Here is a 19,377-nt window from a genome sequence, read left to right as displayed (position 1 = left end):
GGACGGCCACGTGTCCAAGCCCCCGGGGGCGTGCTACGTGACGTGCGGCTCAACGTGAACGGCTTTTCTTATTTATAAAAGTAAAGATTATGTAAAATGCATTTGGCACGAAGTTTATTTGTATGATTTTAGTCCCTTGTAAAATTTAAAAATGAAAGACTGACAGAAATATTTTGTTTTCTAAAATTATCGAGTAAAAATGTTGAAGATAAATAATAAAACGTGCGAAAAATCGTCGTAATAAAGACACTGCATGGAACATTTTAGAAGGAGTGTAGGTTCTTCTTATTTTTCTTACAGGGAAAGTCGTAAGTAGTTATTATAAGAAAAGTACTAAAGAAAACTCTTTGTCAACATAAAAAATAGGGACTGAGGTAAACACTCCGTACCGTACGCGAGTTCGCAACTCGTATACTTCTACCAACATACCTAAATAACCTTTTGTTAGAGGCTTTCAGTCATAAAATGCAACAAAATATACTTTATAAAGATATACACGAAAAATCAACCGCTTCATTGAGAATTTACAGTTTCATTTAATATTCAGTGATCACACACACTTTCCCTGTTGGCCCGGCGTGTCGGGTGAATGAGGGAACGGTTTACTTTTACTTTGGAATTCTGAACCCTATCGCCACAACAAAGACCAGCAAGACAAATAATGATATCGGGGAAATCACAGCCTCTCGAAGGATATTAACGTGTTTCCTCGGAAGGGAATTGCAAATTAGCGGCAGCTCGCGCCGAAACGCGCCATGTCGCGAATAGCGATGAGCCTGGAACACTCGAATAAGAATCTGAGCGCACAATATTCACTATCACGTCACTGCCAGACGCTGAAATGTATAGTAAACTTTCATTCACTTTTGTTGAACATGTAAATGTAACAACTACCAAGTTCCCAAAAGAGCTTTGCCCTTGACTTGTGGAAATGTCAGTACAAACTGAACGATATTGACGTTATTTGTAACTAAACGTTACGTAATAGTAAACACAGACCATTTCGGTAAGTGCTCATTAGAGTTTCGCATGATTGGTGCCCAAGTTCCCACACGATACATACATTATCCAACATATGTACTAGCAGGCATGTTGTACGGTTCGAGATATTAATCAATAGTATGCTCACGTTCGAACAGGCTCATGTTTATCGGCGCTGTCCTGAATGATTGATTAGAAGTGTTACGACTATGACAATTAGAATAACGAAATGTAATATTCTGACACGTCTACCACTTTAATATGTAGGTACTATAATTAGCACTATAATATGCCATCTGTAATATTCCTACTAAGATTTTGAGATTACCAGGACGACAGAAAGTTAACGAATATAATCCTTAAAATATTCCAATAATTATAATGTGTACACAAATACAATGAATTTTTATGTGTTTATTGGCTTAATCTATAACGGCTTATCCCGTAATTAATTAGTTAGTTACACACAGATAATACGAAATAATTCTAAACAAAATTTAAAAGTTACTTAATTTTAATTAAACCATGTGTGTTTAAGTATTTATACCGTCATTTGTGTATTTAATTAACTAGTTTTGCGACGAGATAATCCCCTGGGCTTCGGGTTTCTCATTTATTTCGGATCAGCCTTTTCAGCGTGATCGAGTAACAAATATCCATAGTAGACGTCCGACAGATTTGAAATCCTGGCAGTAAATGAGTTTTTATTAATAATATAATTAAATATAGATGGAGTCATCGCGGATTTGCAAGAAAATCCACCTCAAAGTAAAACGATGTAATAGAGACGAAACGAAAATGTTACGTTTCAGTACCATATCTAAGTACCTACTTAGTTAGGTACTTTTATTAAAAAGTAATAAATGTGAAAGAAAGGCAATCAAGCCAAGTACAAAAATAGCAAAAATTATTCAACAATATTAACTTGGGCTTCGGAGCAGTCAGTATTTAATTTTGGTAATCAGTGCCAGTAAGTAAAGTCGTCGGGAAAATAGAGGCGCTATTTTTGTTAAGTGGAACTTGTAAAAAACGTCAAATCAAGTTAACTTATACGGCAAACAATAATAAAATTACTTATTCCAGACATTTTATAAAAATACTTGCTGAAGACGAAGAAAACAATTTTTAACATTATGTCTCTATCTGTCGAGTCACGAATTCTACTTTTGTTTATTATTGGCTGTTATACTTATTTTGCATTTAGGTGCAGGTTGGCTAAAATATTAGTCGGTACTTAGCTGGGTAAATAATTTACGTTACGTCAAAAATAATTAATAATTGTAGATTTTTATTAGTATAAAAATCCTATTAACTATATTACGCAACAGACTAAGAATCGATTTAAATACGCATTGAATCGAGTCGAGTCAGGTGCTACTTGGCACGTCTCTGTCTAGATGAGTCAATTTATCAGCTGGTCTGGAGTCCCATTTGGCAGAATAGAAAATTTGATTAAACCCCGTGCCTATTGCCTCTTATTTTATTCCACCGCTTGAATGTCATTTTTTCCCTCAGCAGAATTGAAGCCCGAAAAAGTAAAACGGGAAAGGGTAAAGGGAGGATGATGTTTCACGGATGAGTGTGTACTTGTGCCGTGGATTCGTCGATATGATTTTCGAAACTCTTGTATCGAGTGCACTCGATGGGAGTATGATTTTATTCCAAATTTTCGAGGGAACCTTTATAACAATGTCTTTTTGAATGAAATATGAGTTTGACCGATTTGAAATTACTCAATTCTTGCTTTGATAAACACGTTTATTAATAACACCGGTCAACAAAAATTTTTTTTTTTGCGCATCGGTTTTACTTGTTATATTCTGATTATTATAAGCAAATTTATATAAAAGAGTGCGATTACAAATCGAAAATATTTGCTTTTTAAGAAGTTATAGCGATTTCAATTTTTCATCTTCATAGTAGAATGTCTCTAAAGATGCACGTCACATTCTCATTGGGATACATTTATAGATAATTATAGGGGCTTATTCGCAAGAACAAGGGGCACGCTTTCATTAAAATATAGTGGGATTTGAAAGACGACGTTACCAAGGCCAGTATACTAAAAGCATGATAGAGTTAGGTTTTTATGAGAAAAATCTTCTATGGAACATGACAGTAAAGTAGAACTTTTCATTTTTAATAAATAATTGGACTCTATTTTAAAACTTATCTTGTGAGAATGACTCTTAAATGGATGTTTGGTATATTTTAATAATTAGAAAGAACTAAAGAAAGAAAGTAAAAAAAAAAAATTGGCAACAAATTAAATCATCTCTATGTCCATGTTTCTTACATTCATTGATATGAATTTTCCTATTTTTTACACATAAAAGCAAATTCAGAACAATTTTTTGTTGTTATTCTTATTTTTAGGTATTAAAGCAATAAAAATAAGCTATGCATAACCCGTGCGCAAAAATACTGTAGACAGTTGTAATCACGCGACTCGGTAGCGATGACTTACATTTTCATATTAATACTATGTTGCATTAATTTAATAACACCCTGTATGTCTGTTTTCAGCATGTAATATCTAAAACATAAGTATAAAATGCAACCACCTTAAAATCATGTAGGTAGATTCCACTATGTGTTCAAGGCAACATTCTTGCACCTTAGGTAGATAGAGGTTATATCAAGAAATCTTTAGAAACTGTTTGTAAATATAAATGTAATATGTATTGTGTATTTTAAGAAAAGCTTACTCGGCCCTAATTCTTGGAAGGCGTCATAGCAAAGGTCACTTCCAACATGTTTGATCCCTAATATGGTAACCTTATGGCAAAAACAACGGTTATCGGGAAAGCGGACAGTTAGAGGAGCATTGATTGAATTAAGGACGGTTTCTATGAATGATCAACATTAACTTCATTACCATTTGACCTTTAATATAAACCCTTTAGCGTTCGTAGCTTGAATTACTAATCGCTGTAAAAAGTTATTTAAATTGCTATTAAACCTTCAATGAAAGGTCAATGTTAAATACACATTCACTAACGTGCAAACCAAGCTCGTGAAAGGTCGATGAGTTCATTCCTTCCTCGGAGACAGTTCATTGTTCAGTTCATATCCCTAATGGGAGCAATTAAGGTTAGGACAAGCCCATATCCTGCACAAGGGAAATTCAATTTGTTACGCCGCCGATAAAGTTTATGTATTTATAGGCAGCGGATATTCAATAAACATTACATTTTCCTACATTGACAGGAAATCATTGTTATCGGTTTACCTGCAGTTGAAAGGGCAAGGGTTAGCGCTATTTTTGGAATTAATGGTTTCAATGGTACTTGAATATGAAAACCTTACATTGTGAGTCGATTTTGCGCGTCTTTTCTGTCTGTCTCCTTGTTTTTCACTTCGAAAAAATATGTAAGTTTGTAATAACTAAGATATTAACTGTAGATTAACAGTTTTTAGATTTTATTTTTGGCTGTCTTTATAATGAGCAGCCTACTGTTTTACATTACAAGAGAAAATTTTGCTTCATCATAATACCAGTCTTAAATTAGTCCATATTCGCAAGTCGGTTAAACAAATTGAAAGACGCAGAACGGAGCCAAGTAATTGTGAAGAAACACTGTAAACTTGAGCAGTGAGGTTTCATTTGATTAAGACACTTTCTTTCATCAGTATGTAGCTGAAAGGCTTCCCGTCGCGCTTTATCAATGTTTCCCGAATAAGAGAGCAATAACGCAGCTTTCATTGGAAGGAAAAGTGTGTGAGGTGAGGCATGATGCGTGGCGAGGAGGTGGGAGGAGGGGGACGTGCAAGGACGTGCAACAGGTCGCCCGATGACCTACTTACAATAAATTAAACATCGTAAACACACGCACAACACTACGCTCGATGAGAAGAGACATCAACGTTTCGATTCTTGTTTACGATTACGCCGAATGGCTCGTTAAATAGCATTTTGTTGAGTGAATTTCGAACTTTTAAACCTCGAGGCTTGTTAATGTTGTATCGTATACTTGATGTGAGAATATGCGCTAGCTGACGGTTAACTTTTAGTTTAATCGTATCGTAATTGGTAGGACTTGGAGACTACAGTGTGCAACAGTTTTCCCAAGATAATGGTTCGCTAACAGAGACAGGCTGACCAACAGATAAAATAGGACAGAGTAAAGCAAATAATACTACAGACCGTTTGGAGGCTATCTGTCTTTGGAAAAAACGTGTCGTCCATTAGAAGCAATGTGGGTATGATACATCGTGTGTCATATCGACGTCACTGATACATTTAGTTGCGATTCGGCGACTTCATCAATCCTGCGTTTCGCTAGGTAGTCAGCGGCTACGTTCTATTTCGCAGCGCGTCCATCCATCACGCCCCCGTGGCAGCCCACGCCGCTGCGTTTAGTGATAACGGCCAGTACGGTTATGTATTGTAATGTCAGTAAAAAGTAAAAAAAAACTTTTTTTTTCTATTATGGCTTCGTGCTGTACTTATGTTTTTTTTTCTAAGCACCTTGGACGTACTAGCCACGTTTATTTTCTTTTTCAATTATGGCTTCATCTTTGCACAAAACCAGTGTCAACAAGTAAATAATGTTATTCAAGTAGGATGCATAGATGAAATTCATGTAATGAAATAATCCACCAATATTAATATTCGTAAGTAAAACAAAACTGCTAAACGTGCCGCTTAACTTTCCTACCAAGAGGTTTAATATGATTTACTGGCTGGACGTACTGGCCGCCAATAAAGTTTTGATAAAGTAAATAACTAAACGATCGTTCGCGTCCTTCACGTCAGGTAAAATAAAACAAAAAACGATCGTCTTACCAATGTCTAAACAGCAAAATCATTAAGTCCAGGAAGAAACATTAATTAATTTATTTTAATGAGGAGTCTTTTGTAAAAATGAGAAATTACAGGCAAGTAAAAGCTTAATTTTAACTACCTACCTAAGATCTTTTCAAGAGAAAAGACGCTTATGTTTTTATTTATAAAGCGACACTGAAAAGGAAACCTTACTCAAGTCGGCATTTAAACGTAATTGAATACCCTTTAAAGTATTTATTTACCAATCTGCATTATTCAGTATTTCTTACGACGCCATTCTGGGAAAACTGGAGTGCAAAAATAACTGCTCGGCAGGGGAAACAACGAGAAGAAAGTAAGTAATGTGAAACCATTTCTTCTCACATTGCGTATCCAAAGTTCATGTTTTGATTAGTAAATTAGGTAAGTAACTTTGTAGAGGTTATTTTAATTGTGACACATTATTATTTAGAAGGAATCACATTTTTTTTTATTAACCAACTCTCAACTCTTTGTTCAATTAAGAGCGTTTACGCGAAGCGCGGCGTTTCAAGGGGCATCATTGGAAATGATTCGCGCGCGGCGTTTTTTAATAGTTTTCAAATGTTTATAGCAAAACAATAACAATGTATTTATCGTTTCAAAGTAAATATTTTAAAGAAGATGTTATTTTATTATATTAAGCTATTTTTATGTTGAATTAAAGAAGAATAATGGTGTAAAAATCACTTTGATTTTTGGGTATTTCACGTTCTTTGAATTTGTGATTTCTTATTGTAAAATGCTTAAATCTAAGAATTTTCTCAATTAACTATTTGCCTAAGGACCTATGCTATAGGATATAAATGTTTGTTATATCGTTTTTACAGTATATTTTATAAAAAATTCAGCTTGTAAACTGACGCTAAAGTGGATGTGGACTTATCTTGATAGAATTCTTAAATACTATACTAATCGAAATATTTTCTCAACTAACTATTTAGACGACGAAATTGCCTAATTATTTATGCCTATAACATATTTGTAATGTAACTGGTTAATGATTGTAACGGGTTGAAAAAGTACTGTTTTTGCGCCAAACGGCGTAAACGCTCTTAACTTCGAAGAATAATCGAAATTCAAAAGTAAACAATTTTTTTTCTTTACTAATTTCGATTGTCACTTGTTTTCGTTTTGCATTTTCCCGTTAGAATTCAGGATCAATATGTGACATGATATTAATTATTAGGTAAGTTTTAATTTCAATTATTTTAAGTTACTGTTAATAGCCGTGTCTTTAAATTGTGTTATAGCTGTGCTTATAGTTAGACAGCAATGTTCTTGGTTAGCAATATTGTGCTCTTAATTATTATTAATTGGATAAAGTGTTCTACCATATAATTCAGGAGACGTACTGAACAAATCGATAGTGCTATTTATTTATCGTAGTCGTAGTCTTGCAATCGATCACTGTCACAAGATAATGTAAAAGTGCTTTTTAAATAACATAGACCCAGGTATGTATTACATGAATGTTATGAAAATTGTATCGAGGTAAATATAGCAATAAATTATTTTCTAATATCGATCAGCGTCTATACGTAGAACAATATCTGTAACGTAGAGTTTCTCTACTAAAGTCATTTGGTGTACCTTACGGTTTTAAAAATTGTTGATTTCCTTTTGAAGTTGTTCGAGTTTTCATGATTTAACTTAATTGCTAGATCATTGGCACGTGAACCTAAATTAGTAATTAAAACACTAGCCTGTTTACCTTATTGGGTTTAAGCCTAGGTCAAAATTAATCTGCAAGATCCAACAAACCGTCAGGCAGGGTGTAACTAGTAACTATACTCCTTAGTTACACCCTACTGAAACTAATTGGAAACCCTTTACCTTTGTCAGATTTCGGTTAGCTTCATCACAAACATATTTAGAATACATTGCTTGTCGTTAATTATAACTGGGTTTTAGAATTCACATTTCTATAGTTGTCACCAGCAAGTCCATTAGTGCTGTAACGTAATTCACTAAGTGACGTTTTATAGGAGCAAAGGGAAGTGTCACGCACAGCCGCTTACGCCAGCCGTGCCGGCTTAATGTCCCGTCACCGACGCGAATCACTCCCAATAGATAATACAGTTCACTCCGTGTCGGAAAGGTTTCAATAGGAATGCCTACACGTATTGTTCCCCGTCCCCATTGTTGTTGACTTGTTGATATGTATGATATAATGTTTACTACCTCGCATTCTTGCGCCTACTCTTGTTCCCTTCACGACAACGCTTTGTCATATTTTGGGAGTTCTGAAAAAATATGGTCCGGGAAATATTTTCGCGTGATTCGAAGAGACTTTATGAGGCTTTATGATATCATCCATCATATTATATTGAGCTAAGCTTTCAAGATATTATTACTTTTTGTCTGATCTAATCTAGACTTAAGTGCTTTATACCTGAGGCCGCTGTCCTTCGTGAAATATGATGGTCATTTTTAGCTTTATAAAACCGCAGTCACCCATAAGTACGTAATACAAAAGAAATTGTCATAGTAATGGAGCATATTTTAGAATTTCCTACTTATATTCGGTACTAAAACGTGCCACCGATTACACAATCAGAACAATATTCAATAAAAGCTCCTTCACCATTGAGGAAAATGACATAAAAAATATAACATCTTCATTTTCTATTTAGGGTTCAAGAAACAGATGGGTCCTACTTCGAGAGTTTCACGGCGCTGTCGTGGCGTCAAGAGAACCGGCGCCTGGCCGCCCTCAGGCTGGCCGAAGCTAGGGCGGAGCGCCCGCCGCCCGCCCCTCATGACCTGGGGCTCCCCAGCGTGTCCGCTCAGCTCTCGCACAAAGAACATGAACATCTTTACACTGAGGTAAGTAAACTAAGTGCAGGGGTAAATTGACGACATCCCAGTCTCACTAGATGCCTTCATGATGATGCACAAAATTCAAATTATTTCAGGGAAATGTGAAGTAAAACTTTCATTTCAAAAAACGTTCTGTACTGTCTAATGAAAACCAGCCTCCGGACTGGAAAAACAACTCAGTGTCACAAAAATTAAAAGCCATACTTTTAGTGTTTTTATTAATAGGTACGGTTGAAGTTTTTCAGACCTAGCTTTTGAACCTACATTTAAACGTAAAATTTTTGTTATTCAAGAAAACATAAATTTACCGCTGTATATGTTATAAAATACTATTTATATGTAATGTTATTATTAATGCTTTATAAACATAGAGTTAAACAACATCACAACATGATTAGAGTACAAAGAAAATATCGCTTTCAAACAAAACACCCAGACGCCTTCGGCAGTTTCGAATCCCCGCCCACAGCAAAAAATACAATTCATATTGCAATATAAAATGCTTTTCAAAATAATACGCGAGTAAAATCAAATGAAGCAATTTTATGAAATATTAAAATCGAAGCAATTTGTAATCCTTGCGGCAATTCAATTAGCTTTATTGGCAGTTCCGATTTGTCGATTAGGTATTGTGCTTTTATAAAGGCGTATATGCATACATTTTCTAATAGAGGTTTTTGTATATAAGGACAATAAAAGAAGTAAGTCCTTGCCTACTACATCCATTCTTAAGTAATAATTTCAAATGGACGATTGACATAGACTTTTTCCAATGCGACCTTATGACTCGGAGCAAAGGGATAGGGCCTAGTTGAATTTCTTTGCCATGCTACATCAAAAGAGACACTCTAATTGAATATCTTGTCTACGTAACGATCTCGGAACATGCAAAGTCGCCCTTTCGCTAAGCACATATTCCACCCAGTCAGCCTTTTTGTGCAGAGCCGGTCTTGAATAATGTACTTCTTTCGTCTTAGAATTACAGGTAATACGCCTACGGTAATGCCGTTTTATGAGACTAGCATAAATTATTGATACCATTAAAATTTTGGGGATCGATGGGTGCTTGTACTATCCACTTAATCAGCCATGAACGTCATATAACATAAACGACAACCCTATCACTCAAATAAAATGTTCTTTAAAAATCAAAATAGAAATAACAGAAATTCGAAGGATAATAATCTGCTTAAGCTGATAAGAGGTTTTTGAAACTAAATCTTGTTTTATTATAACTTGCTTAAAATTCTGGAACGATCGCTTTTTTACTTTGATTCGATTCTGAAGATGCTACTGAGTGATAACGGCTACTTTTATTCCGGTAATATCCCAGGCGATATGTAATCTGTTCGCCAAATCTAAAAGTGGTTAAAGCTGCGGCAAATACTAGTTAGATAATAATATTGTAGGCATCCAATGCTCCAATTATGTAAATGTAATTTGTTTTCTATTAACTCCTAGGTGCTATACTGCATTGAAAACGCAGTGGGCGCTCCAGCACCCGGCGGCCAGTTCGCTTCATACAAGGATGAGGTGATCGAGTACGCCCGCCGCGCGTTCCGCGTGTCTCCCGAGATGCACGCGCGTGCAATGCGCGCGGCCGGCAGCGAGCGCCCGCCTACTGTTGTGCTGGGCTGCTCGGTGCTGGAAGCAGATGGACTGGAGGCCAAAGACGCTAACGGCAAGTATACACATTCTTTACAAAAACACGCTACAATTTGTAGTTATTATAGTTCTGAAAAGTTCATTACATTTTATGCATAGTCAAGTTAATCACTTTTTAGCTGGCATACACGCAGACTCGCTCTCTGCGACAATAATAATTTTGTGTTTCTAAAAGCTCTTACTAAAAATAGTTCTATACTTAAGTAAAGAAACGAGCTTCCATGTGGGGTAGGGTGCTCAAAATAGGTGTTCTGCTCCTATCAATATACCTACAATCGAGCACAATACTTACTAGCTAACACCTGCTCTACATTATCTTATTTATTGATTTGCCGTTATCGGCCATACATTATGAAATGGCTGCTTGCATTTATGTTACCATATTGTAGAATTTACTAGAGCAAATTCTAATAGATAATCGTCTCCTATATCTATTCATGTAACATGTGCAATAGTATATTATACAATATCATCGGAAATAGTAAGGAATATCCTGCAAGTAGTAAGCATCGTCACACTTGTTCGGCTGATCGGTTATGTAGGGCAGAGATCCTTGATATAGAGATAACGAGCTGCCTAGTTTGTTTAACAATATCAACGTGTAAATCAATTTATTATCATGGTGTTAATGTTGTAGACAAGTTGTTATGGGTTCGACTAAATAATAATTATGTACTTTGGAAAATGCCTTTATTAAACTACTTTTTTGAACCAGTCAGATTTCTCAATTGCCGCGGCGTACTCGTATTTGCCGTTCATAGTCATAAATTAAACGAGCAGCTTGGCGTTGAAAACTAGAAAAACTAAGGTTTCAACGCCAAGTTTTTTTTATGAATATATTTTTTTTACAGGAATGAGAAATGCATTTTAATATATGTACATGTACGACCATATCTATTACACTATTATTATCCGGTATAACATTACGTAATTTACGTAACATAATATTTTTGCTACTTGGACACTGAACCTTTTATAATGCCAATAAATATTTTATGAACTGGTATATTGTACGTACGAAATATTCGCGTTACTAAAATTTATTGGGCCTCATTTTTAGGTTGTCACTTTCAGTTAAATTTACTCATCGCTCTTAAAGAGTGTGAAAACAGTTCGTATTTGTTGATTTCGGTCACGTATTGTAAGTTAATAATAAAGAGCGCAAGTCCTACATAAAGATCGCAAACTGATGACTGAATGGATGATCTATTCTTTCATAAAATCTTACTTGAAATAATTTAAACAAGTTACATAGGATTAGGTACACTCTTTCTTTTGAGGTTACAATGACATCAAATTGAAATGAATATAAATTGTATTATTAAAATTAAATATTGATTAAGCTATACGTAGAAAGCTGTAGAATCTACTAAGTATTATGAAGTTTCTAGGTTAAGCCTCAAATTAAAAAAAAATACAACTGAGTTTTTTACCTGAGTCATGATACTGAGTTATGATACTTGCCTATCTGTTATTCATGCGTTATAATAAGTAGGTACTTGTTCTTTATATGTTGGGATTTAATGAGTTTATTCTATACTTAAAAATACTGCGTAATATTGCGCCATTAATGTTCGCTAACCAAAACATTACTTGAAGTTCTCTCACAATAAACACTCTGTCTTCATAAATACGAGTTCAAAACAGCTTCAAGGCATAAACAAAAGAAACAAAATTGAAATGTATTGTTTTGTTTGCATGGCGACGTCTGTTCTAAGACGGGGAAATAACCAAGTAATCGTGGCAATATCATTTTATTTCCTATATTCAAAAGAAAAAAAGTCAACGTTTGCGGGACGGTAACAGTATTGTAAAAAAATATACAATATGATATACCAAAACAACAGGCTTTATGAAAGGTTAAGGAAATAACACCGTCAAAATGTTGATTAAATTTTAGGAATGAACGGCCTTTTACTTTGACTGCTGTTATCTACTAAATTGCGGAAAAATGCTTGTTATTTTTGTGGATTTTTCTTTTTAAACAAAATGCTGCAGAAGCAACTTGAACACAGCAGTGATCCTTGAAAGTCTTTAACTTAAAACACCTAATGGATGGACGTTTACTAATCCTTCACACAAATCTACTTGACGGATTTTAATGTAACTTTACAGTGTTTTAATGTCATTCAATAATCACCAACTAACTCAATCACTCAATCTTAGCAGGACTTTTGGGGACTCATAACGTATAATTTACCTGCTTCCTACTTAAGATAAACGTAAATATCTGAATGCATAATACCAACGAGATTCGACCCTGTAACCACAGCTTTGAGTGCATCAGACTCTCACGAAGGGAAAATTCCTACTCACTGAACCTTGCTGTGAAATATTTATTTAGCTTTATCTTCCAAGAAAAAAGATGTGGACGTAATAACTGTCGCTAACCAGTGTTTACGACGCGGGCTCCTAAATATGTCACTTATTACACGTAGAATGAAATTGCGTTACAAAGAATGTCTCCCGCGCATAGCTGGGGAAAGACACGCGCGCTTTCGTATTGAATTACGAAGAAACGCACGGGGCGCCCGCTCCCGGCGGACGCAAAGCGAATAAACTAAACTCGGGCCATCTAGCGAATTTCCTCCCCATGTTTGACTGGGCGAACAGCCCACGGCTTCAAACAAACAGCTGACTCGATTCCGGGACGTTCATTATCTTTTAAGTCAATGGATAACAGGGTCTATATTTTTTTTTGTCTTATTGTAAATGAACTTGCATTTACCTCAGGTACATTAAAGAGGGTCGTTAGGGTAGAGGAGACTAAATGACCTGACGAGAAAAATGCTGTTTATCCGCTTTGATTTGTTATACGAGTAGGTGTAATGTATTTTACATAACTAACATCAAACTCGAATTCAAGTCCAATGATGCAGAATTTTATGCCTAAAATCTCGCAATATTATCAAATCGATAGCATCATCGATAACATTGCAATTTTCCAAGCTATCAATATAACTTATTCGAAAATTCCGTAATTATGTATGTCGTCATTATTACCTAGATAGCGCCGAAAGCAATCGATTTGCAGATACACAGCATGCCGCTTGATCGGTCGTGCGATCGGTCACCGGACCAGTAGCCGATTGCATTTGATGGAAGCGAAAATGACGGACGAATTCTGCGTGATTTTCAATCATTTGATTTTCGCCCACGCGGCGGCGTGTCGTATGTACCTATATGTCAACGTGAAATTGTGAACTCTCTCAGTTTATAATATAACGCGTTAGATTGTAAACTAACAGTGGGTTAGGTTAGATTAGATTGTAATTTAACTACGTCAGATTATAATCTGACGGAATTCACAATTTTACGGTGACATATACACACGAATACATAATTATGTGTGCAGGAAATTGGTATTGCACTTCAACTTTTGTTTAGCATGTTATTGTATCTTATAATAACAGTTTCATATTATAATGTTACATTACTATCAAAAACGAATAAATGTGTATATTTAATTTAAACCTCATAAGATTTCGAGAGAAGTAGTGCGAGGTGGTCTGTATGTACTTGTTTGCAAGCACCCAAATAGACAAGTTTTAGGTATTTTGAATTATAGTTAAAGTTTATTCGGACAGTTCACAGTTTGCTAAGTCGGACGCTTTCAATTAAACATGTCTCGCTGAGTTTTACTGACGATATTCTTGGGAGTGTGCGCAATAAATGCTGCCATATGAATTTAAATACCGGCCGGCCATGATTTACGCACCGTATCACAGTTCATAACGCTTATGGTGACTTTGCCATGAATAATAAATTCTTGCATAGTTATAAATATTTAGCTACGATTCGGTACTATTGTAAAGAGGCAGTTAGTGTTTGTGCAAATATCTGAATTGCTAATTGAATTGTTAAATTGCACGATTTTAGAACACTACATTTTGTTTTCATCAATAGCACCCTAAATTTAAAGATAAATTGCATAAGCACTTAAGTTCTGCGATGTAGGGCACGCTTTTTTTTTTTGTTATTGTTGTTTTTTTTGGTTTAGCGAGTCGCTTTTGTATTCGTTTTGAATCTCTTAAATAATATGTAATTTAAAAGAAAACCGTCTGAATGTTGTGCTTACCCTTAAGTGACATATATATCAGAAATGTTATCTTCATAAATGTTAATCATAAGAGTATAATATATATGTTGTTGGTATGCCATATGAATAAATAAATAAATTGCGTGTATCGTTTCGTAAAAGTTCGAGTAACAACACTGATATAAGACTTTTGGGCCACTATAAGTTTCTAACATGGCTCAATCAAACAGACACGGCTGAACGTGCCCAAAAAAGTAAAAAAATATTTCTTTTTGGACAGTTAGATTGATTAAACCTCTGCAACGTTTACACTAGCCCAACTGGTGATCGAACGAATTTCCCTACACCTACACCCTTCCCTGAACTATACAGTCATGTAGTTCTCGACGAGTTAGAGAATATTTGCAGTGGAATAGATAAGTTAGGAACAAAAAAACGTCTATATTAATTGAGTTATGTTTTTGTCACGCAGGTTTTAGCGACCCGTATTGCATGCTGGGTATCCAGCCAGCTTCCCTACCAGCATCGCCACGGGCCTCAGAGGACGAAGGCCGCAAGCACGGATTCAGGCTGAGCTTCAAGAGGCGGGACGGGCGCCAGCAACGGGACAGCCTGGGACGACTCCCAGCGCGCTACATCCGCGCGACCAGCGTCAGGCCCCACACACTCTCGCCTAAGTGGAACGAGACTTTCAAATTGTAAGTACCTATTTCTCAAGGATTTCTTTGTAGTGTAACTGCTAGTCGAGCGGAAAATTGTATTTTCCAAGGAGTTATCTGGGGGCACGGCAGTGCCCCCACCAAGTCGAGCAAAAAGCGGCACGGCCGTACCATCCTTTTCTCGAAGCAATTCAGGCCATTTTCGACTGCCTGTAACTTCGTTGTGGATAAAACTAGAAGGCTGAATTTTCATTAGCTATGCAGGCATTGTAAAGACACGGTATATTTAAAATTTCATTCAATTTGAACCAGTAGTTTAAGAATTATAACGGGTCAAAGTTACTTAATTTTGTCACTCACTGACTGACTCACTGACTCACTGACTCACCGATCATCAAAACTCTAAGGCACTTCTAGCAGACCTAGAAGCTTCAAATTTGGAATATAAGTAGTGTTTGGTGTATGAATCAAGGAAAAACTAAAATATTTGGGGGCACGGTAGTGCAACCGCCAAGTCGAGTAAAATTTTTCAATTTCGGTCCAGTTTTCTAGATACATAACTGCTGTCTACAAAATACAAAAAGAAATGATATTTGGGGGCACGGTAGTGCAACCGCCAAGTCGAGTAAAATTTTTCAATTTCGGTCCAGTTTTCTAGATACATAACTGCTGTCTACAAAATACAAAAAGAAATGAGATCCCATCAAAAACAATACTTGTCAAAAAAACCAAGTCTCGCAACTCAGTTGTTCTACGGTAAAAAGTTGTGAGATCCATGTAATACCAAGTCCAGGCCAGGAAATCTTTAACGTTTTACATAAATATATTGACTTGGCCATCGCATGAAAACACGTGTAAATTAAATTATTTAGTGCGATGGCCAAGTCAATAATTTATGTAAAACGTTAAAGATTTCGGCCTGGACTTGGTATTACATGGATCTCACAACTTTTTACCGTAGAACAACTGAGTTGCGAGACTTGGTTTTTTTGACAAGTATTGTTTTTGATGGGATAAGTGATTCTGTTAGAGATGCTGTTCATAATAAAAACTGTGCAACACCGCAGGCGTGTATCTTTCACCTAAATACAATTCCAAACACTTGAAAAAAAAATGTTTGATTAACATTACTTACTTACAGCCCATCTAGTGGTGAAGTTTTTCTACGCTACATTACTACAAACTACTAAACATTGCTACGAGTGGTTTCGTAGCGTTTGTAGCGTTTATTCGTAGCATAGTATGTACGACTATGAGCAATAGCGTTGCAATTTTGTCTAACAAAATCACGTTTGCCGAACTCTACATCAAAAACATTCGCATATTGTTTGTCGAACCGCTGCTATCCAAAGCCAGACAGCCGCACCAGGCGGTTTTCAGTCCGGTCCGATATACGATTATGTATTTGTATAGTATTTTCAGGTACAGTCCAACACTAGTCAGTTAACATGTAATACTGTAGTTACGAATTTTTTTGTTTGAATTTTGGATTTTTAAAGAATAAATAGTAATAAATAAAATAGGTATTTATTTTTAACTTTTGTTATTAGAAACAAAACCATTGAAGTGAAATGTAATACACATTTATCTTTATTAGGCGACCATCAAGTAAATATTTATTTTCGTGCCAACAAGTTAATTCTCTTTTATAGACTTCGTCTTATTAAATGGCTAGGGGCACGTCGTGACTTTGTTAGCGTAAATAACATTTTATCAAAATGTATTTGTTATTATTAACTTTAAGCCTTATGACTGTAGATATACCTACTTAATTTAAAATGTTTTCCGAGAGTTTTTTCCGCGAAAGTGTAATAAATATCTTTCTACCTTAATAAAGATTGATAGTGCGGGATAACGAATTTTCATAGTTAACGTCCAAGTAGGTAACCAAGATGTAAAAAAAGACGATATCCTCGGAATCTGTCCTCTGGATCTCATGGGAAATTTAAACTCAGTGAGGTTGTTTATCAACGACAGAAAAAGGTAGAGTCAAGATTAAAATCTTTGTGAAAGATTTATAACGGAGATAACGAAAGAAATATTCAGTTTGCGAGATTATATTATAGGTAGTTTTTAAAGACAGCAATTCATGCTATAACTGTTGGTGTTATAATCCTTCTAGATGACTGCACGTTTTACAAATTTAACTGAAATATTTAAAGGTTCAGTTCGCTTCTCGGAAAGAAAACATGAAAGCAAAAAGCGTAACGAAACCCTGGCATTTTAATCATCTCTTTCATTATGCCTGGTTGGTAATTATAAAGCTTCTGGATAATAGACAGTGAAATCTGATATAATGTACCACATTGACATGAACGGACATAAACACGACAGGTTTCATTGCACGATATAATTCAGGGCCGGTATTTAATTCTATTGTGCGAATTTAATCCTTTCACCACAACGGCACGGTTTATGGTTATTGGTATTAGTGCTGCCGCGCACTAAGCTACAAGAAGTGGACTGTTTTATTTATATTTTGTGAAGTTTGTTTTGAACTCAACATTCGAGTAGGTACTGGCGTAACTTTTGTCAGCCACAGCAGTGTGTGGCGAAACTAACCACTTGTGGGCGCTTTAGTAGTGCTTCTAGTCGCCTCGTGTTAGTCATGGATAACTTAGGAAAATTCCTTGCGTGTACTCAGTAACTTATTGAGTTAACTTAGCTATGATTATGTAATTGTGTCTCTTGGACTTATTTTCTGATTTACTTTTCATTTAGTTAGTCCGCGGCCAGTAAAGTAAAATTTTGAAAGGCAAATAACTTTACAATTCATGGAGTAAGTAATTATGATTCGTGCGATACCATACAAAAATCTGTTACACTTCACTGCATTCTGTGGGAAACTCAACATCTTACCTACTAGGTAATAACACCTTCCCTTCAATTTTTCCCGGTCACACATTGAAGTTAACAACGCAATGAACTCTCAATTACGCAACACAATGTTACCCATTTCTAACTTAGGCTGAGTTGCACCTCCTAACTTTGATCGTAACTATAACCGGTGCTTTTTTACGGAGTCTGGCAGTTTTTTGACGTTTGTCAAAGTTAAAGTAAGATGGTGTATGCAACCCAGCCTTAAATAATTACACGTGTACTTATATCTACTGAATACTATTGTGGTAGTGACATCGACGATATATCGTCGGACGTGCTTCACCTGGACATCTGGGACCATGACGACGAGAGCTCGGTGCTGGACGCGGTGTCCCGCTTGAACGAGGTGCGCGGCGTCCGCGGTCTGGGACGGTTCTTCAAGCAGGTCTGCCAGAGCGCCCGCCAGGGCAGCCAGGATGACTTCCTTGGTAAGTTTGTTAATCATAATGATTTCAGCCAGGACGTCCACTACTGAACGTAGGCCTCCCCCCATGTTTACCATATTGGTAGGTTGAAAGCAGGCCACATCCAATGACTTCCTGCAGCCTATATGAGGTCATCTGGTGCGTAGACTGTTTTTCTCCTAAAATGATTATAAAATGGAGCTTAACGTAAATTTCATCGAATTAGTATATTTTTGTGTAGTTAGACACCCATCTTGTGCACTAAACTGTATTATGACGGTAGTTTGAGACAGAATATACACCAAAAGCTTTTTGTAATAACGAAACCTCTGTTTTCCAAAGCTATACTGGAACTTATATAACTTCAATGTACACGCGAGTTACAAACTCATTATTCCAATATTAATTAAGTTGTCGATTCCCAGTATCGAAAATCAGCGTTAAAAATGAACATTTAATTTTTATAGCACATAAGTAATATATATCCTGAACAGAGCGGGCAAAATCAATTACGATAAAGAGAAAACATTTCATTTGCCGTGGAAATCCAACGTGAAAAGTCGGAAGCAGGCAAAACCATACGGACTCGTTGAACTGCGAATTTAATGATTTCTCGTTAATTGATTCGCAACCGCGTAGCGTAGCATTTGTTCACTATTTGTATATGGTTCAAACACGAATTTTAACAGAGTTAATGCATAATTAATCTACATAATGTAACAGGTTAGAACTATTTTGTGTGTGTATTTTAGTGGGCGCGGTTTTCAAATAGTTCCGTTTGTTTACATTTAACAATGTTTACTCTATAGCTCTATAGCTTAGTTAGTGGCCCTGGAGTGGCTTGGTATCAATGACAAAGATAAATTACGTTGTGTTTAAATGTATAGTGCGTCCAGCGCAAGCTACCTATACATTTTATATCTACAGCGATTTACTTAGGTATTTTGAATATCGTCGTTTACGAGTACCTATACCCGCTTGCTGAGTACCTACTGAGTCATTGCCAACAGATAATCTAAGATACAAATTCATTAGCTTATTTACCATCAGTCCTATCAAACAACATTTACCAGTCTAAAAAACTGCCACACAAAAAGAATTCACTGGCGGACACACAAC

The 19,377-nt window shown here is 36.0% G+C and overlaps 1 protein-coding gene across 1 annotated transcript in view; it reads left to right on the top strand.

The window, feature by feature from the left end:
• Nucleotides 1-19,377, top strand: part of LOC135077303 (BAI1-associated protein 3) — a 65,575-nt gene that overhangs the window by 1,772 nt on the left and 44,426 nt on the right. Inside the window, exons 3-6 of the mRNA XM_063971835.1 lie at nucleotides 8,425-8,617; nucleotides 10,073-10,292; nucleotides 14,788-15,013; nucleotides 18,104-18,282. Coding sequence (XP_063827905.1) covers nucleotides 8,425-8,617; nucleotides 10,073-10,292; nucleotides 14,788-15,013; nucleotides 18,104-18,282 — 818 coding nt within the window. The remainder of the gene's footprint in view (nucleotides 1-8,424; nucleotides 8,618-10,072; nucleotides 10,293-14,787; nucleotides 15,014-18,103; nucleotides 18,283-19,377) is intronic.

The sequence above is a fragment of the Ostrinia nubilalis genome, chromosome 13 (assembly GCF_963855985.1).
Source record: "Ostrinia nubilalis chromosome 13, ilOstNubi1.1, whole genome shotgun sequence".
Lineage (NCBI taxonomy): Eukaryota > Metazoa > Arthropoda > Insecta > Lepidoptera > Crambidae > Ostrinia > Ostrinia nubilalis.
Note: the sequence above shows the minus strand (reverse complement) of the source record. Positions and strands in the feature narration are given on the sequence as shown.